Source organism: Leopardus geoffroyi, chromosome A1 (assembly GCF_018350155.1).
Source record: "Leopardus geoffroyi isolate Oge1 chromosome A1, O.geoffroyi_Oge1_pat1.0, whole genome shotgun sequence".
Lineage (NCBI taxonomy): Eukaryota > Metazoa > Chordata > Mammalia > Carnivora > Felidae > Leopardus > Leopardus geoffroyi.
In genome coordinates, this window is record NC_059326.1 from 78,817,583 (window position 1) to 78,839,347 (window position 21,765).

A 21,765-nucleotide genomic window follows, 5' to 3' on the forward strand; every position below is an offset into this window, starting at 1 on the left:
CCCATTGAAATCAGTTATTACTCTAACGAATGCCGGATTCTAACTTTGACATGCCGTCTGCCTGGATGAGTTGGTATTCTCTTGTAAGGAAGACCTGTATTCAGGCGTTCGTGTGTCTGTCGCTTTGGGCATGCACGCATGGGTTCCTAGTTTCAGTTCTGCCCTGCAAACACCTGGCAAACCTCACCCCTGACAGTGATCAAGGTTCACTTCATCACTGATGGGACCAAGGGACATCCTGTGCCGTCTGATAGGGTATGATGGGAAGAATATGCTATCCCCTCTCTGGTTTCCCTGCCAAAAACCTCGTAACACATATGAAAGAAGGTCTTGAGAAGACTGAAGAGGTGTCCCAAATTGGGTGGAACTAAAGAAAAAGGACAAGTACATGTGCTGGGGGATCGTGGGTTACCTCCCGGGCTGGGGAAATAGCGGTCAACAATACAGTTGGAAAAGGTAATGCCAATTTGGGTGTGCAGGGTGGTTTAGGTAATAGTAGTTAGTAATGCTAAATTTTCTGATTTTGATAACTTGTATGCATGAGACTTATCCTTATTCTTATGAAATATACACTAAAATATTAGAGGTAAAGGGATGTGTGGTGCCTGTTGACTCACTTTTAAGAGATTTGGGGAAAATAGTGCAAAAGTAGGAGGAAAGTATACATTGGCGAATTTGGGTAGAGGGCAGAGTATTGGTTTCCTGGGGTTGCCGTAATAAACTACCACAAACTGGTGTGGGGGCTTAAAGCAACAGAAATTGGTCATTCCACAGTTCTGGAGGGTGGAGTCAAGGTCCACAAAGCCGCGCCCCCTCTGAAACCTGCAGGAGTTGTCTGGTCCATTTCCCGGGGGCACCTGCTGGTCCTTGGCTGGTGGCTGCATCGCCCCCCATATCTGCCTCTGTCTTCACCTGGCTGCCTTCTCTCTGTGTGTGCGCGTCCCCGAAGCCCCTCTCCCTATAAGAATAGTTGTCCCACTACTTACTCCAACATGGCCTCCTCTTAACTCACCTGATGACATCTGCACCCGTCCTGTTTCCACCTGAGTCCACATTCACAGGTACTAGGCTCCTGGGACGTCCACATTTCTTGGTAGGGGGACGCAATTCAACTCATAACAGGTACACAGGGTTTCTTGGCATTACTCTTGCAGCTTTAACTGAATTTGAAATCATACCAAGATAAAAAGTTGCCAGAAAGTGTTGGCGTATAAAAAGTGGTATTTGCTGAAGCCAATTAAGCAAATATTCAGATGCCATCAATTTCAGTATTCATGTGTTAGAGAATCACTACTCAATGAACAAACTGGCAAGCATATTCACTGACATTAAATTGTTACAGAAAGCAAACCAGGAAAATGTTGCTTACAAGAAAGGTGCACTTATGCATTCATAGGTTATCTGATAGGCAAGAAGTGAGATTCCTGTCTGGGAGGAGGGGTGGAGGGTTGATGTATTTGAGTTCCATTTCCAATACTCTAGGGACATAGGTGAGGACAACTGGAGGTGGGGTTGCCTTCCTTAGAGAAAATGTCCTCAGGGCTCCCTGTGGGAACTGTTCAGGCCGCAACTGCAGCAAGTATGTGAGGAGTGGGCTTTGGCATAGATAACATCGACTGCTTTCACTTGCCCGATGGAAACCAATCACCGTATGACTGATGGTCTCAAAACCAAACCGAAGGACTTGCCTCACAGTCTATATCGCACGAATATAACATCTTGGTTGAGCTGTTCCCACTGATGCACGTTTTTCTTAATTTGGAATGCCTTCTTTCATTAAAGGATGATAACTACCATCAGGATAAGAAATCTGACATCTGGTGATTAGGCGTAGGAATGTAAAACTAAGAAGATGCTTCACACGCATGCACACGCACACACTCCCCGGGACTTAGGGTGTTCATGGGCACCGAATATAAATGAGAAAGTATCTATCTCTTCCATCTAGTCTCGCTCTCACCAGCCTTTTAACGCAGCCGTCTCCTAACCCGTATGTTTTTATAAAGTACAGCATTCGGTTATTTAAAAATATTGTTTAAGCTTTAGAAAATGTGTGGTGATCGCTAAGGCTGTTGTTCTTGTATAATAGAACGAGTGCCGCCTTGGGCATTTTTTTTTAACGTTTATTTGTTATTGAGAGACAGAGCATGAGTATGGGAGGGGCAGAGAGAGGTGAAGACACAGAATCCGAAGCAGGCTCCAGGCTCCGAGCTGTCAGCACAGAGCCCGACGCGGGGCTCGAACCCACAAACCGCGAGTCCATGACCTGAGCCAAAGTCAGACGCCCAACCGACTGAGCCACCCAGGCACCCCCAACCGTGGGCATTCTTTGTGCTGTATTTGAAAATCTAGTCTAACACGTTTCCCTCGTCCTGCTTCTCATGCCCTGAAATCAAAGAGTGTGCTTACAGTGGGATACCCACACCAACACGTGGGGCAATTAAAGTTTGCTGTTGTTACCCACGTCCTGTACTGAAAATAGTGAGCCCCGTATCCACGGAAACACTGTAATTAATATGTGCACCAGTTCATGAGCACTTTTCCCCGGCTTTTATCCTCCTAGCTGAAAAACCACTTGGTGGATTCGGCATCAGTGGAATGAAATTTGAAATGTAAAAGGAACATTTCTAAAAAGCATTGAGGAATATCATGTCCGGAAGAGAAAAAAAATAAATATATTTTAGAATACATGTGTTTTGAAATTTCCATATTAAAAATGGACAATGTCAGACTGATACTTTTATTGAATCACTTAATGGCTCTCGCTTTGCAAAACTGAGAAAAGTTCATTCTATATTACTGAGTGGCTCAAAGTATTTTTTGAGAAAAACAAGTACTAACACAATACCTTATAAATGTTGCTAACTCCCAACCTCACTTCCCTTTCTGTTTTCTGGACATTAGACCATCCTGATGGTATTGTGGCAAGTCTCTGACATTTTGAGAAGTCCTATTTTTCAAGCCCTCACCCTTCAGTTCCAGTGGGATCCATTAATAACTAAAAGTGCACATTAACACTTGAGCCATTCACACTAAGAGTAATAGCCAGTCATGAATCTTCTCAATGGTGGGGTTTTTTTCCCTGTTTTTGTTTTTTTTTTAACAGAGGTGAGATTTCAGAAGTGTAATTCAAGATATACCCAGCATCAGGACCCCTGATGCAGGTGGGGCGCTCACCCTGTCCAGTGTTAGAAAGAAGAAGAGGAGGGAAGAATGAGAGGGAAGGGGAGAAAGAGAGAAGGAGAAAGGGAGAGAGAGGGAGGGGAAGAGGGAGAGGGAGAGAGAGGGAGGAAGGAAGGAAGGAAGGAAGTCACAAACGTCCATCTAAAAGAGTGAAGGCAGTTGTGAATGGGATCCCATTCACAATTGCACCAAGAAGCATAAAATACCTAGGAATAAATCTAACCAAAGATGTAAAAGATCTGTATGCTGAAAACTATAGAAAGCTTATGAAGGAAATTGAAGAAGATATAAAGAAATGGAAAGACATTCCATGCTCATGGATTGGAAGAATAAATATTGTCAAAATGTCAATACTACCCAAAGCTATCTACACATTTAATGCAATCCCAATCAAAATTGCACCAGCATTCTTCTCGAAACTAGAACAAGCAATCCTAAAATTCATATGGAACCACAAAAGGCCCTGAATAGCCAAAGTAATTTTGAAGAAGAAGACCAAAGCAGGAGGCATCACAATCCCAGACTTTAGCCTCTACTACAAAGCTGTAATCATGAAGACAGCATGGTATTGGCACAAAAACAGACACATAGACCAATGGAATAGGATAGAAACCCCAGAACTAGACCCACAAATGTATGGCCAACTCATCTTTGACAAAGCAGGAAAGAACATCCAATGGAAAAAAAGACAGTCTCTTTAACAAATGGTGCTGGGAGAACTGGACAGCAACTTGCAGAAGGTTGAAACTAGACCACTTTCTCACACCATTCACAAAAATAAACTCAAAATGGATAAAGGACCTGAATGTGAGACAGGAAACCATCAAAACCTTAGAGGAGAAAGCAGGAAAAGACCTCTCTGACCTCAGCCGTAGCAATCTCTTACTCGACACATCCCCAAAGGCAAGAGAATTAAAAGCAAAAGTGAATTACTGGGACCTTATGAAGATAAAAAGCTTCTGCACAGCAAAGGAAACAACCAACAAAACTAAAAGGCAACCAACGGAATGGGAAAAGATATTTGCAAATGACATATCGGACAAAGGGCTAGTATCCAAAATCTATAAAGAGCTCACCAAACTCCACACCCGAAAAACAAATAACCCAGTGAAGAAATGGGCAGAAAACATGAATAGACACTTCTCTAAGAAGACATCCGGATGGCCAACAGGCACATGAAAAAATGCTCAACGTTGCTTCTCATCGGGGAAATACAAATCAAAACCACACTCAGATATCACCTCACGTCAGTCAGAGTGGCCAAAATGAACAAATCAGGAGACTATAGATGCTGGAGAGGATGTGGAGAAACGCGAACCCTCTTGCACTGTTGGTGGGAATGCAAATTGGTGCAGCCACTCTGGAAAACAGTGTGGAGGTTCCTCAGAAAATTAAAAATAGACCTACCCTATGACCCAGCAATAGCACTGCTAGGAATTTACCCAAGGGACACAGGAGTACTGATGCATAGGGGCACTTGTACCCCAACGTTTATAGCAGCACTCTCAACAATAGCCAAATTATGGAAAGAGCCTAAATGTCCATCAACTGATGAATGGATAAAGAAATTGTGGTTTATATACACAATGGAGTACTACAGGGCAATGAGAAAGAATGAAATATGGCCCTTTGTAGCAACGTGGATGGAACTGGAGAGTGTGATGCTAAGTGAAATAAGCCATACAGAGAAAGACAGATACCATATGTTTTCAGTCTTATGTGGATCCTGAGAAACTTAACAGAAACCCATGGGGGAGGGGAAGGAAAAAAAAAAAGAGGTTAGAGTGGGAAAGAGCCAAAGCATAAGAGACTCTTAAAAACTGAGAACAAACTGAGGGTTGATGGGGGGTGGGAGGGAGAGGAGGGTGGGTGATGGGTATTGAGGAGGGCACCTTTTGGGATGAGCACTGAGTGTTGTATGGAAACCAATTTGACAATAAATTTCATATATTGAAAAAAAAAGAGTGAAGGCAGGAAATTTAAATATGCATATAGTGATTTTGTAATTTTATTCATGCACCCTTGAAAATAAAGGTCAGGAAATTTAGTTAAAAAGAATTTAGCTAAAAATTATAGTTCTCTGCCTTAATTTGTAATAATTAGCTTAAGTTCAGTTTTTGGCTCTTTATTTTTCAGTTTGTTTCACTCAATCTTTTTTCAGTGCCTTGTATGTGCCAGGCACTGAGGCAGGTTGGGGGAGGGGGTGCAGATAATGGGGACTAAATTCCGATCTTTGATGAGGGAAGTTCCTGCCCCCCGGGAAGATGGGCTTCTGTACAGGGAACCCCTGAGAGTTCAGTGATGCAGACTGCTGAGTGACAAGTGGGTGGGAATTGAAGCGAACGAGCCCCGCGACTATATTCAGCATCAGAGGTCACCTTCAGACTTGTTTTGAAAGAGCCTCATTACTTCTTGTAGAGTAGAACGTATTCTCTCGAAGTGCACGGTCTCCCTTAGCACCAGGTTGTGTCCTACTTATTTCTGTTGTTATTGACGATACATGATGATACGTATATTCGCTGTTGCCTTGGGTCCAGATGTTTGGCATAGATAAGGTTATATTGGAAACATTTATGCATTGGGAAAAGAGAATAACTAGATTTACTTCTGCCTATTAGTATTGAAATCAATAATGAGACCCTGTAGTTCTCTCTTAATTGGCTCTTTAACAATTGATCCTTGGGTAGGTATGCAAAATCTTATTCTCCTGGTTAGCCACTAAAGGAAAGGAATCATTAGCAAAGTCTACTGAACAATGTTGCCTCGAATAATTTCTTTTCAAACTCTGAATAACTAAAAATATTAAATGCTACGAAGACTTAGTTTGAAGTTTTCAGGACCTTAAAAACACATGCTTCCTTACCAAAGTGAAAATCTGAAATATATAACTTAATTTGTTCAAATAGAGGAGTATCTTCATGTGGTTACAGAAAATATAACGTGGCACACTCAAGATGGTGAGGTGAGTAGCATAGTTTATTCAGGGCAGATATTAAGAGGTACACTATTTTGCCACTTTGGCCTATTTTTACTTCCGTCTTTACAATGTCTCCAGAGCAGCCCTTTGGAAAACCTGTGCAGACTTGGTAATGTATAGGAAGGTTGTTTATTGAATATACATCTAGAATCACAGAGGGCAAAATCCCACATTGTAGTATATAAGATTATGAATGTTATATACCTTTTTATGTAACGTGCACTTGGACAGTATATGAACTTTATAAATATGGCGTCACAGACTTGTATTTAGTAAAAAGAATAGGGGAAGACATTCATTCGTCTGGCCTGAGTTCAGTGAACTCATCCCTTGGTCAGTGGTATGTGATTGTGCCATGTCCTTGGAGAAAAGGGAAAGTAAAACCGTCATTGTGTTTAAGCTGGGATGGGCGGGAGGGAAACATGCATCCTCAGAGGTGCTTGATGAAGGGTGCTTTGAAGCAAAAAGCTATGTAATGACCATATTTAATATATTTCATTAATATCTACAGATTGTGGTTTTTAAAAAAAATAGTTTCTGTAAAGAGAGAAGAAAAACAACCAGAAGCCACTAGCCCAGGCCTTTATTAAAACATGGTAGTGTGAGAACAGTCTCCGATGACTTTCTGTAGAGAGCAAAGTGCTTGAAGAGCTTATAGGATAGTTTGGGGGGAAGATCAAAGTTCATGGAAGAGTTCTCTATGGAGACCCTCCAAAGGCATGGGGACCTTCTGCTGTGTTAGAATCAAGGCAACCAATGCAGAGGTGTGGTTGGTTCCACAGCAAGGATCGGATATCTTGGGTGTAGCAAGAGGGGTGGGAGGAAGAAGCCGGGGCTAAGGCCTTGCCAACGTCAGTTGAACATTCTTAGCCTGTTGGAGTTTCTCACAAAGTATTTATTATATTTGTCTTAAAAAGTAATTACAGTGTCCCACATGCTTCTACAGGGTTTTATCTAAGACAGACTTTTCTGGATCTGTTTCCCAACTAATGCAGAAGTGAAACCCGCTTTCTTTGTTACCAGTATACATAATGTTATATTTGTTCTTTTTTGCTTACAGGCTGGAGCCAATGTCCTTCTCCAGGATGTTAATGGAAATATCCCCTTGGATTATGCCATGGAAGGGACAGAATCTAGTTCCATCCTGTTGACCTATCTGGATGAAAATGGTAGGCAGTTGCTGTGAAAAACTATAGAGAGATAGATTTAAAGACGGTGTGGTTGAATTACAAATGTATATTTTATCTATTTTTTAGGCACGCACACACGATTTCAGATCGATGTGGTTTCCCTAGATTGTGTAAAATGAAGTATTTTTTCTCTATATAGAATTTCATTGTTCCCCCCGCGATGCCTCGTTGGTTTAGTCAAGGCAGTTTTGCAAGGCAGCAGAAATCTAGAGGCCAAGAATGAAGGAACATTTTAACAAGCATCTAAAGTCCATAATTAGTGGGACTGGGTTTGTAATTATAATCTATCCTCCACTGGGAGGGCAAGGGAAGTGAACCAGCATAACTGAATTCTGAGTTAACGAGAGCGAGGTCATCTGAAGTGTATTCTCTTAGGAGCGGGTAGTCCTCGTGAGTGCCAGTGAGGGAGGACTTAAGTCAAGGGCAGCTTGCACAGCATCCACTGTTGGTGACACGTGGAAACACGAATGTCAGAAGGAAGCACCCTGGTCATGTTGCTAGCCTGAAAAGATGAGTAGAGCTCCCAGATAGATTCCCTCCCAAAGAATATTTAATTGCACAGACTAAACGTATAATTTCAGGAGCAAGTTCAGCATTGGCAAAGTGGGAGGTGTTTGAAATCCTGAGCCCGATATGGTACGCGACTGAAGAAGTTTGCCACTTCCCCGCCCCCTCTTTTTGTTTAGGTATAAATAACAACAAAGAAATTCCAGACCCTTCAAGTATGATCTTTTGTCAGAGAAGTTTAAAAGTTTTAAGAGCCACACAGTGCTTGTCACTCTGTCCTTCTCGATTCTAAGAAAAGCCCTCACATCTGCCTCTTTCTTCCCTGTGCTCTTTGCCTCCTCCAGATCTCTCGTATCAAAAGGTTTATTCTGAGGATGGCTTAGAATAATAATAATAATTAGCACTTCACAGCCAGGGGTTCTTAAAAAAATAATCTCATGAATTCTGAGAGTGGGTTAAGTACTGTTATCTTCATTAGGGACAATGTGAGCCGTGAGCCCAGCTGTCCTACGAAAGGTCACCGAGTCCCGGCCGGGGTGACGGAGGCACCTTCCTCACTCCTTGTATCTGCTCCTTATGTGAGGGTCACATTCAGATCTCTGAACCTCTTGTCAGCCGCAACTTGCTGGGGACAGGTTCCATTATTGCTAAAGGGATTGAGACTTGAACTTATGTTTGCACACCCCACTGCTGTGAAGTTTATTGTTTCGGCCTTTGTGAAACTTGGACTTCACCATGCACGCTTCTAAATTTGCACAAACAACTCAGTTGTGTTATTAGCTGAGCCACTTCTATTAGCAGATTCCTTCCTTCCTTACTCTGAGTTTGTAATAGCCACGGTAGTAAAGAGTTCTCTTTGAAAACTGAAATGAAGTTACCTTTATTTGCAAAAGAACTAACCTGACTTATAAACCTTTCCCACTCATTCAAGGATTTTGTTCGATAAGAAAATTTGATATTTACAAAGGCAGTATTATCTATCTTATGCAAAGAAAAATAAGTGATTTTGAACGTGACTGAGGGCAAAGAAAGAGAGGGCGGCACAGATTCTCGATGGTTAGGAGAAAATCTGTCACGACGATGGCTGTCACAATCAGTTTGTAAAATACATGTTTGCTGGAACAGATTCAACTTAATATCCCCTAAATTTTTAGTTCTGTTTTCCATTTGTCACTGCTGGTGTGCTGGCCTGTGCCTCACGACCGTCTGCCCCTCCCTCGCCTCGTGCACGGTGTGCTCCTATCCTGCCTGGGTCCCTCCTACGTGTCTGTGTCAGCTGCCACACCCATTCGATTTATTCTCTGGCCTCCTCGCTGGCGTGCTTTCAGGGTTATCTGCCATGACAGTGTGGGCTGACATCCTTAGACATTTCTAAGATTCCCTGACTCGATGCGTATTACCGTTTGGCGCTCAGTGTTTCAGAACCACATTCTCAGAACCAGGTGGCTGTCATCCTCGAGTATTCTCTGCGCACCATACAGTTTCCAGGCTGAGTACTTAGCACGCTGTCCCATCAGGACGCGTGTGGCAGGAGGCAGGCGAGGTTGTGAGGAAGTTGATTACATGGCAAATCGCCGGTCACAGGTTCTAATTGTACTGTCACCACCGACATACGGCATACACCCGGGCACAGCAATTAACCTCAGCTCACCGCCTGGGCTTCCTGGGCTGGAAAACGAGACAGCCACGGAGGGCTGGTTGAGGACTTGATGCATATTGGATCGGCAGAGCGAGGCGAGCCAGTTGGCTTTCAGAGAAGGCAACTGATTGCACAATAATCGAGCGAGGGAAGAAAGCACTGCAGGGGGGAGGCACAAGGTGGTCCAGAACAGATGCACGGGTAAAGATATATACATGGATTCTTTTCACTTTGCTGCACATGCCCTTTCTCCTTCCTTCGAAATTCATCCTTTAGAAAAAAAAGCTCACACTTATTCTCCTGAGCTCCTAATCTCCTCTCCTTAGCCCACTGAAGTTCAGCCTCTGCCGGAAATGTCCTTCCAAAGATGGCCATTGCCTGCTTGGCTCTCTATTGGCTGATCACCCTTCCGTTCTTCCGCCTGTGGTCCCTCATCGCCCTGTAGTGTTCCCTTGACTTCCATCACACTCTCCTGCGAAACCTCGCTCACCTGCAGTGATCATTCCATACCGTCCTCCATTCTCTTTGAGCTCCCACTTACTTCCTTTGGAAGTGTGACCACACAGGCAGATGCCAGAATGTTCTCTGGTTCATCTCACCCTGTTCCTTGTGTTGTGACCGCCTGCCTGCTCCCAAGATTACTCCTGTGGCTCAGATCTCTTAGAAGACCTTCTGCCTTGTCGTGTGCACTGTTCTTAAATATCTTGCCTTGGATATCAGGCGGTTTGGGATAACATGCCCAATATGGAAGTTTCATGCCCTACCAAGAGTCCATTTTACCCTTACGGCCAGGAATCCAAGCATCTGAATGTCACTTCTCTTTTCCTAAATCCCTCACATCGAATTGTCGCCAAATTTTATGGATTCTCCTTCCTTGACATCCCCCTAATATGTCCTCATCCCTCACCCATTGTGCCGTTGCTGCCTTCGTTAAAACCCTAGGCTTTCTGTTGTGGAAACAGCCTCAGAAACTGGCTTAGCCTTCCCTGATTGTTTTTTTTTTTTTTTTTTTTTTAATTTAAAATCGAGTAAGTTAACATACAGTGTAGTATTGGATTCAGGAGTAGAACCCAGTGATTCATCACTTCAGTGTAACACCCAGTGCTCATCTCAACTAGTGTCTCCTTAATGCCCATCCCCCATTTAGCCCATCCCCCAACCCACCTCCCCTCCAGCAACCTTCAGTTTGTTCTCTGTATTTAAAGGTCTCTTATGGTTTGCCTCCCTCTCTGTTTTTATCTTATTTTTCCTTCCCTTCCCCTGTGTTCATCTGTTGTGTTTCTTAAATTCCACCTATGAGTGAAATCACATATTTATCTTTCTCCGACTTATTTCAATTAGCATAATACCCTCTAGTTCCATCCATGTTGTTGCAAATGGCAGCATTTCATTCGTTTTCACCGCTGAGTAGTATTCCTGACAATTCCTTAAGAGGCTCCTGGATTATTCAGTCCACAGTGACCTTGTATATTTCTTCCACTTAGTAAAATTAATTTGAGATGCCAATCCTGCACCACCCTCTTCAGAGTCACCCGTTGTCAAGGTGGGGGTGTATCCCAGTTTGCTGGGGACGGTCCTATGTTGTGCATCTGGTAGGACTGATGGAAGGGATCGGGTAGAGGGTTATAACAGCCTTTTGGCTTGAACATGTTTGTTTCTTTTTTCTAGAATCAGCTCCCTTTATTTGCTTACTCAGAGCATCCTTAGTTCCAATTCTAGAAACTGAGAAAATGATGTGCTATAGTCACGGGGCGGGTCACATCAGAGTGACAGACTATCCCCAATACAAAATGGATAATGGAGAAAAAGAAAAGTTGAATTGTTACAAAAAAAAAACAAACAATATTGTCTTGAGAGAGACAGTTAAGGAAAGTTAAGATAGGGTTTAGACTGACTTGATGTGTCAATGTGATTTCAGTTTTATGTATCACCTGATGTTATCAAATGTACTCAGGCAATAGTAATTAGTATCACATGTAATAACTTGTAAATTTCAAGCAAATGATTTTTTTCCTATTTCCTAAATATTTCCTAAATGTGTTCATTTCAAAAAAAAAAATTAATGAATTCCTGTCAAAATAATAAATCCAATCAGGACCTGTATTAGTTTTTTTTTTTTTTTTCAGAGAACAGGATGAAAATAAAACTTAATTTCTTTTAAAAAAGACAGGCTTGGCCTGTTATCCATTATAAAATAGGCTTATTATGGTCCGTTGGTTATATTTTTCCTGGAGTAGCTTAAGACTTTGGAGCAAGAAGAGAGGGAATTTCTGTTCCATTGTCTTGCTGAAAATAGACTTCTGCTTGTTTCCCGAACATATAACAAAAATCTAAAATCGCATCTTACGTGGTATCATATTTGACTCAAAATGAAGTTGTAAAATAGTAAGATACAATATCATAATATTCCCCTCTGATACCTTCACAACAGTGGCTGAAATAGATTGTTTTCTCATGACATGTGGTAAATGAGTGATCTCTAATCTGCTTTCATGTGTCTTTTATCACTGAGCTCTATTCTTTTACAGCTCAATTTTAATGATGTGTGCAAATGATTCTCTAAAAGATACGTACCACTCCAGTAAACACTGCAGTGTTATAGAACTTAGAATAACGTAGCCATCAGATTCTTCGACTTCAGTGTGCAAAATTGAACACTGACATTTGAGAAATAGTATTTTCCAAAATTAACTCACACGTCAAATTCGACAATCCTAAAAATGAGAATAGAGTGATAGTTTTAGTTGGTTCTTAACAAACCTCAAAGCAACTCTTAGGGAAATCTGTTAGTTCTTCCGAAATGGCATGTGGAAATTTCAAAGCTGGTAATTGGTTCCCCCCTCCCATCCCCCTAGTGAAATGGGTTTGCTTTGGACAGAGTATTTGAAACAAACCACATTATTCAAATAGCGCATTTTACTTTATTCTGTTTGGGTCTTGCCTGCCTCCTTATTGCAAAGAAAAACAACGAATGCATGGCGTACAGCCCATGTAATAGAAAGCTGACTACAAAGGACAGCTCACGTCTAGCGAGTACTTGCTCGATTCAGCAAGACGAATACTGTGTTAGGTGCTCGATGTGTTGTCATTTGTCCTCATAACCACTGGTGAAGCAAAAACTATCAGCCCCATTTTGCAGATGGAGGAACTGAGGCAGAAGATGAGTTACCTGTTCCCATTGGCACTAGTATAAAATAGACCTATTATATTATTATACTTATTATATTATGTTAATAAAATATACATAATATACGTGGAATATGTAATATATTATACTTATTACTACTATTATTACTAGTAGTACTAGAAGGCACGACACTAAAATCCAGGAAGCCTGACCCCCAGTGTTCATCCAGGATCTGAGAGAGAGCTGGACCAGGGGGCGGAGGTTCCAGGCTCTAAGGGGAAAATGAAGGCAGATGTGCAACGGGTTGAATGATCTCTGCCCCGTGGACAGATCTCGTAAGTAGTGAGTGTAGCTGCACTTCTTTGGGATATATATCATTCCCTGAGTGACCGTGGATGCAGAAGACCAGAGAGGTTACATACCTTTCCCAAAGTCAGCCCGGAGAGGTCAGGCACAGGCTGGCATGGACAGAAGGAACACTTTGGCATTGGTGCTTGGGTCCCCTGTGCCGACCCAGCCTCCCTGTTTGTGGCACGGACTGAGTCACATGAGAGAGAGAGAATCAGGGAGGTGGCTGATTTCTAGCAGCCACTGGCTGAGAGGCAGGTGTTAATCATCACCACCACCATCATCATCATCATCATCATCATTATACTTTCACTGAGAATAAGGTGGATTATTTCCTCTTAGTAAACACCTGTTATGTCCAGGAACCAATCCTGGGAATGGGGAGAATAAATGTGAAGGTCTGAGCTACCGTGGAGATTCACACGAAAGCTTAGGTGAGAATAAATGCTGACAACAGGTGCCAACAGGAGGGGAGCAGACCTGACCTTTCCATGGCCCATCCCCCTCCTCGGCAAGGCTGACTTCCAGACTTCCCTCAGCTTCAGTTCATTTCCTTTTATTAACGCGAACAGCCATGAAATGTTTGATTGGAGAATCTTTTTACATTTAATTTGAAAACATTTGAGATCTGCAGGGAAGTTGTCAAAACATCCCTGAGAGTTCCCGTACACCTTCTCCCCGCTCCCCCATGCCAACACCCCACACAGACGTGGTACATTTATCCAGAGTACGGAGTTAGCTCAGGTATGATGCTACTCACTAAACTACAGACTTTGTTCACACTTTTCCAGGTTTCCCACCAAAGGTGGTTTTCTATTCCAGAGATTTCTATTCTATTCTATTCTATTCTATTCTATTCTATTCTATTGCTTTTAGGAGCAACTATTTTGGCCTGAAAATTATAGAGAGCAAAAACCATGTTTTAGAACTCATTTCAGTTCCATTCAAATGGTTTAAACTACTTTGGGCAGTGCACATTGATGATCCATACTAAGACAGTCGAACGTTGAGAGCCTGCCATGGATGAGGTGTCATGTCACATCTTTGGGATAGAATCAGAGGAAAATTATTCCAGGCTATTTTCTAGCGGTAAATAGAAGGCGGGCCTAGAGAAACCATTATGCGGACTTTGAATTCAAAGCAGAAGAGGGGCTTCAAAGAGGAACACGTTGAAAGAACAGTGAGATAAAATTAAGGCTTGACCCCCAGCGGCTGAGAAGCATCTCTGCCTTCTGTTTCAAAGGCTGTTTTCCCCGTAGGCGTGGACCTGACCTCACTGTGCCAGCTGAAGGTGCAGAGACCCGTGAGCATGCTAACAGATGTCAAACACTTCTTGTCCGATGGCGGAAATGTCAATGAGAAAAATGATGATGGGGTGACGCTGGTAAGTTAATATAACTGGCTCAGAAATATTGCTGATGTAGAGGATTTAAGTTGATTTCTAAAGCCTGGAATTAGATGCAATTAACGTTTACAAATGTCCTTTATTTCTGATCATAAAAGTTCTACATATTTATTGTAAAAATCTTGAGAACACGTTAAGTGCGCAAAGACAGAAACAGAAATCACTTATGTCGCCACTCAGAGAAAAACCAGTGTTTGTAGGCTGATGTATTTTCTTCAAGCCTCCCTTCCATTTTGTTAAAAAAATTTACAGTAATTTTTTAAAGTATATTTATTTATTTTGAGAGAGCGGGAGAGGGGCAGATTGAGAAGGAGATGCAGAGAATCCCAAGGAGGCACCTCACTGTCACCTTGGAGTCTCACTTGGGGCTGGAACTTACGAACCCATGAGATCACGACCTGAGCCAAAATCAAGAATCGGACGCTTAACTGACTGAGCCACCCAGGCGCCCCTGGAATAATTTTTAGGCATTACTTTGTCTGTGTGATTCGTTGAGATGGAACTTCTGGGAGAATGTTTTCGTTTTTCATTTTACGTAAAACAAATTACGGGTCACTCTGGGGAATGACTTTCTAAATCCAAGTGAAATCCTGTCATTGCTTTTTTTCCACAGCTATCGGGCACAGTGGCAGTAATGAGAAACCAGTACAATTAAATCTGGGTTAATTCTCATATAAGCACAATGTCTAGTCATGAAAATAAGAAACATTTGGCACTATTGACTTGCACTGAGCATGCCTGTGTTAAAGTTAACTGTCGTGGAAGTAAATGTACTGAGGCTCAGGGGGAAGCATTGAGAGAAGGGAGATTAGCAGAAGGGGGTATGACGCTCAGAGTGTGGGATGCACAGAAGCCTCTGGAGCCAGTGATGCAGGTTCTACTCTGCATTTTTCCGGAGGTGTGAGGTTGAACACAGCGATAGGAGAAATGGCTTGTCTAAGTGGATAAAAGTTGTGTGAGACCTGATACGGTTTTAGATTTATTAAATGCAAATCGAACACCCTGAGACCTCTGGATAGAATAATCTTCCTAGATACTGATTTCGGACTTTGGACTGTAGGTTTTCTAAAGACTGTCAAGAACATAACTCCAAGTTACAAGCAAAGAGAACAAAGCGTGTTTACAGTTTAGTGAAAAATCACATTCAAGTGGAAAAATACTCGAATTAATCTATTGAGGAAGTAATTTATTAGCCCCAACCTGTGAACAAAATAATAATGAACAAAGCCACAAAAGCCCTTTTATCATGGGCTTACATTTCTTTGGGGAAGATACATAATATACCATATAAATGAGCTAAATGTGTAACATGCTAATAATGACAAACGCAAAGGAGAAAAGAATAAGATAAGGACGTGCTGGGAGGTACACAGGTAAGATCTCACTGACGAGGAAGTTTGAGTAATGACCTGAGAGAAGTCTGCACACACTGCAGGGGTGCCTAGGAGCATTCCAGGCTGAAGAGTGGTACGTGCAAAGGCCCTGAGGCCGGAGTGGGTGTATTAAGATTTAGAAACAGCACAGAGGCCTGTGAAGCTAAGCAGAGTAAAGGAAAGGAGTGAGGTAGCTGGACCAGATCCTGCAGGGTTTGTGTGCCTGTGTGAGGACTCTGCACTTACTCTGAGTGAGACGGGAACACGTGGGAGGGCCCTGAGGAGAGCACAGCCCTGCTTCACTTCTAAAAGCATCACTCACTCTGACTGCTGTGTTAAGGATGGACTGTCAAAGGGCAGGGCTGACACTGAGAGTTCAGGTGAGAGGTGTGGTTGGTGGTGGAGCTCAAAGCTACAGGAAGCCGAGGCTGTGGGAAGTGGCTGACTTGTGTCCGCGTGAAAAGAAGATCCGCTGCGTTTTCCTGATGGCCAGGTGGTGTAGGAGAAAGGATGATTGCAGAAGGACTCCACGTACTTTTAGCCTCAGCACCTGCAGCGATGGAGTTGGCGTCCGGTGAGACCGAGAGGGCTGAGGACCAAATGAGCTTGGAGCAGAAAAGACAAGGACAGCTTGGGAAACACAGAGCTAGAAGTGACTCTGAACCTTCTTCATGGAGACGCTGGGTTTGTGATTGGATATTGGAGTCTGGGACTCAGGAGGCGTCTGGACTGCAGAATCACTTTTGGGAACACTAGCATAAAAACGTGACGTTGAAAGCCTTGACCCTGGATAAAATCACACTTCTGACACAGAAGAAGAAGAGAGAATTGAGGACCGAGCCATGATGCTTAGGAAGGAGAGGAAGATCCAGAAATAAGACTGGAAGGAGAAACTCTCAAGGTAGGAGGAAAACCAAGAGAATGAGATGTCCCAGGAGCCAAGGAAAGGAAGTATGATGATGATGATGATGATGATGAGGAGGAGGAGGAGGAGGAGGGGGAGAAGGAGGGGGTGTGTGTTGGGGGGAACGGTTGACTATCAGATAACCACTGAGAGGTCAAGTGACTGGAGGTGGTGAATTGACCTTTGGACTGTGTACTGGGAGGTCACTGGTCTTTTCACCGAGGGAAGATGCAGTGGAGTGCTGGGCTCAAAATCCAAACTAGTGGGTGATAGTTCTTTTAATGCATGTAACGCACCAATGCCTAACACAGCGCAGAAACCCAGTAGACCTTTGTGTCTTTGTTTGGCTTAAGATATTGCAGATTTATATGCCTCTAAAAAAAATCACTGCTAAATAAAAATTGCATAAGTGTTTCAAATATCGCCAAATCAAAGGACCCACGTACTTTGGTAGTGAAGCTATTGAGAGAATCAATCAACACAGAACAATAAATTGCGATCGAGTTCCACCATCTTCAATTTTGACACTCTTTGTGACTTTTTTCTATTGAGCAGAGAGCATAAACATTGCAAATAATTGTTGTATAATAACTAAATGATCATCTTTGATCATTGAGCTTTTCACAAGGAAATTAGTAGTGATCGGGAGGCTAGGAAGTTGTCCCTTGAAGATCACAGTGTTCAGCAAGCAGTAATGTAGTTTGATTCTTCGGTCGGAATCAATCAGTCTATCATGTTAATGACTGCCTTCCCAGAGCTCTCCTCCGGATTGCGTGTTCCTGTCTGTTGTTGGTCGACAGTAAGAAGATGCCAGTCCACAGATTTCCATATCCTGAGTTGGACTGTCGGTTGTGGTTCAGAATCATTTCCCACACTGTCAAATTGTGCAAAAGAAGACGAAGCTATCAGTGAAAGGCTCAATACCTTTTTCTCCTTTGTTAGAACATGCGACAAAATTACCAAACTTACTGTAGCTCTCTTAAAAAGATCTCTTGCTGTACAAGGATACCCTTTTTAAAAGAAAACAAAACCTGAGAAAAGGATACAACCCCCCCCCCCCGCCAAAAAAAAAAAAGCCTTGTTACAGAGGATATGGAAATGCATTTCTGAGTTTGAGTGCATAGATGCTCTTTGAACATCTACAGTAATGACTTTCAGATACATTATAAAGATGCTGGTTCTTCACTCTTTTGTCACAGACTTTGATACATAACATCTGGCCTTGGGACGTATTTCCTTGGTCTGTTGGAAAAGAATTATTCATGAGATGCAAACATCAAACAATTTTATTTCTGACTCCCTTTGTTATGTCAGTAGTGCTGGTTTATCCCTTACTTCTGGGTAAAGACTTAGCCAATGCTATCAGCTTTCTGGCCACAGTTTATATCACGATGCGTAGCCTCAATGTATAGATTAGAATGTGCGGTCCTTTATGACAGTGAAAACTCCCTGCTGGCATGAAGTCAGGGCTCACTGGTCTTTTTATGTCCTATTACCTTCTAACCCCCCTGGTGTAGCTGTGGATTTCTTGTCAAAATTGTGCTTTTAATGTAATAAAAATGGTACCCAGAATTACAAGGAAAGACAGTTCTATCAAAACATCATAATCATAATATTAAAATTAACTTTGTGATATTAATGCACATGCTCCATTATGAATGCACCGAGTAACAGCTTTAACCATTACCATGATTTTAGAGTAGATTTGAACCGGGGTGATATTTGGACATTTCTGCTAGGACAGCAGTGTGATATGACAATATTTCTTGTGATGGTAGAGAGCATCACAGCTGTGTACCCTATGTTCACCGTTGAAGAATTTGCTACATTTCAGTCGGGGTTAGAAAAAAGTAAAACTATTTTCCCACCAAGTTTGCAAACCCCCTGAAACTATGCACGGTTCCTACAGGGGCTGGTGGGTTCAGGCATTAAGGACCTCAAGTTCAGCTACATCTTGAACCTGTTCCTGGTATATCAGGAAGTCCGTAGAAGGGAGGGTAGACGTGATCACCTGTTTCCCCTTCTGCCACGGCCTTCTCTTCAGTGTCGCAGAAGTTGAGGGAGAGGACGGGAGGAGACAGATGGGCAGGAGGTGATGCAGTAGGGGATGGAGGGCTTTGACTTGACCTTCCTTGAGAGAATGTCCTGCTCTCTGGGCTAGAAGCGGACCCCTTCCCTTGTGAGGATGTGGAGGTTCTTCAGATATTACCTCCTCACCATCATCACTGGGGATCTCCAGATGGTCCTTTACACCTGCCTCAGTTCTAGGGAATCTGACGTGCTCCAGCCTGTCTCTCTCGCCCCCTCAGGCACCCCCCTGACACAGAACCGAAAACGAACACAGCTTGTCCCTGGAAAAATCTGCCCGCATTTGTTTTTGCCCCTGTGAACTCATGAGGGCCAGTGGATGCCAGGGTGTCTGCGACCTCCCCTTGCAGCCCACCGAGCGGAGAGCCAGCCCATCGCTGCCCTTTACTTTTTCTAGGCAGGAATGAAAACCTAAGTGACAGTGTCTTCGCTGTGCCGCTGAGGACACATGGCTTCCATGGGCGGTCACCATAGCCAGGCTCTCCTGACGTGAATTAAGAAGGAACCCAGGCCCCACCCCGCCAGCACAGGTACACCCACATGTACGCTGTCCTTTTATCTCTTGAGGTCGAGGTCAAAAGTAATCTAGGCAGTTTTTGGACAACTATTTTCAAATATATATATATTTATATATATGTGTGTGTATATATATATGTATATACATATGGTCTTACTTTGAGATAGCATATATATTATATCCACACTCAGTCAAAACTATGGTAGGAAAAATCCTCTGTTAATATTCTGACATAAAAGTAGAATAGGAGAAGATGTGAAATTATTGGTTCAAAACCTGGACTCATTTCTGTAGGTGTTTGAATAGCTATTCCTCAAGACTGATTTTTATTTACTCCCAACATCATGTTCATCAAAATTTGGCATTAACCTTAGAGTGACCTTCCCGATGTAGGGCGGCAGAGGTCACAGACCTTAAATAAGACCACATTCAGTGGGCATATATTTCAAATTTCACACACAGCTTCTTTTTAAAAATTAGGTGCACAAATACAAGACTGAGAGACAACAGTGATGCCCATTTTCCATGTTATGCAATAAAAAGGACTTAATTCTAAGTGGTGGAATCCCTTCCGCTATACAAATAGGGGGAGAAAACACAAAGGGAAACCCTGATATCATTGACTACAACAAAAATTAAAGTGAACATTTATGCATCAAACAAGAGCAGAATTAAGAGGCAGATAATAAACCAGGAATAATGCTTACACTGGCTCTTCCAAAGTGTTGATATTTATCAAATATGCAGTGTTCATAGAAATGAATGAAAAAGATGACCCTCTCTCAGTAGTGAAACAAGTAAGAGTCATCTCACTAAAGGAAATACAACTATCCTGTAAATATATTAAAAGAGACCCATTGTTAGAAGTTGAGTACACTGGAATTATTTATAGTTGTTTTAGAAATTAACAGCAAAGATCAGAAACCTAAGTAAGAATCTATGCACACACAGGTCTATGCGCACGGTCTATGCACATAGGGACTGTGCACACATGGGGTCTGTGCACACACAGATCTATGCGCATACAGGTCTATGCACACAGGGTCTGTGCACACACAGGTCTGTGCACACACAGGCCTATGTACACGGGGTCTGCACACACACAGGTCTATGCACACAGGGTCTATGCACACACAGGTCTGTGCACACACGGTCTGTGCACACACGTGTCTATGCACACGGTCTATGCACATAAGGACTGTGCACACATGGGGCCTGTGCACACACAGGTCTATGCACACACAGGCCTGTGTACACGGGGTCTGCACACAGGTCTCTGCACACAGGGTCTATGTACACACAGGTCTATGCATACGTAGGTCTATGTACATGGGGTCTGCACACCCACAGGTCTATGCACACAGGGGCTGTGTACACATAGGTCTGTGCACCCACAGGTCTGTGCACACACAGGTCTATGCACACAGGGTCTGTGCACACACAGGTCTATGCACACACAGGTCTATGCACACAGGGTCTGTGCACACAGAAAGCTGAGTCCCTGCCTACAGCCCTGGTTGGGGTGTGAGTTGGCACCAACATTCTGGAACTCAGTGTGGCAGCCTACAGAAATAACTTGAAAAAACGTTCATTGTTTTAGAATCCCAATTCTATTTCTGGGAATGTGTCAGACGGAAATGGTCAGAGATGCAAACATAGTGATTATCAACCGAACAATCTAGTATAAGATCAGAAGTGTGGCAAATACAGAAATGCCCGCTAATTAGGGATTGGTCAGGCGGATTATATGCTCCAGGTGACGGCGCACTGTGCTTTCCTGAAGAGCAGTCTGTTAGAAGAGTAATTTCCAACTTGCCATAATTTTCCAAGGTCGTCCTTTTCCAGTCGTCCTGCCAAGAGGCTGTTGCCAGTTGTCAACCGAAACAACAACCACCTCTGTGTCTCTCCTAAGACCCCATATAATAGCGGGAGAGGAGTATTCTGAGACGCCATAGTGGTAAACACTTTCACATTTTGGCACCTGATGGCTTCCAGCAATAGCGGCAAGGTAGGGGTATAACCATTTTTTACACTTCAGAAAATAGCCATTTTTTACACTCTAACTTAATGATGAGAGTGTCCCTGTAGGGTCTGTAGGCTTGCTTATGGATTCAGAATTTGGTTGCCAGGAGAATCGAGGTAAAGGCTCTAAGCTCTTGATATTTTACGATGATGAATTTTTAAAATTCTGTTATCTCTTGTGATGGTGTGAAAGTATTCAAAGTCAGGGATTTTTACTTCCATTTTGCGATTGCCTAGGATTAAATTTGTCTGTCTCCAGAGAGGTCACTGGGAGCTTATGCTTTGGATAGTGTTTCTGTCGAGTGAGCCAAGACTTTCCTTCTAGTCTTTTCCTTGAGAGCAGTGCCTGACGTGACAGGCTGAGAGCTGGGCTGAGTTTGATATGGCAGAACCCAGTTTTGCTGAGTCGAAAGCAAATCTACTCGTAAGCAGTTCATCCTGTGAACTTGACATCGTTAGTATCAGGTGCTGACCAACAAATGGAT

General features: G+C 42.9%; 1 protein-coding gene across 3 annotated transcripts in view; it reads left to right on the plus strand.

The window, feature by feature from the left end:
- Positions 1–21,765, plus strand: part of MYO16 (myosin XVI) — a 607,799-nt gene that overhangs the window by 227,040 nt on the left and 358,994 nt on the right. For all 3 annotated transcript variants that reach the window (XM_045481946.1, XM_045481930.1, XM_045481937.1), the window contains exons 5-6: positions 7,221–7,329; positions 14,231–14,355. In XM_045481946.1, the coding sequence (XP_045337902.1) occupies positions 7,221–7,329; positions 14,231–14,355 (234 nt within the window). The remainder of the gene's footprint in view (positions 1–7,220; positions 7,330–14,230; positions 14,356–21,765) is intronic.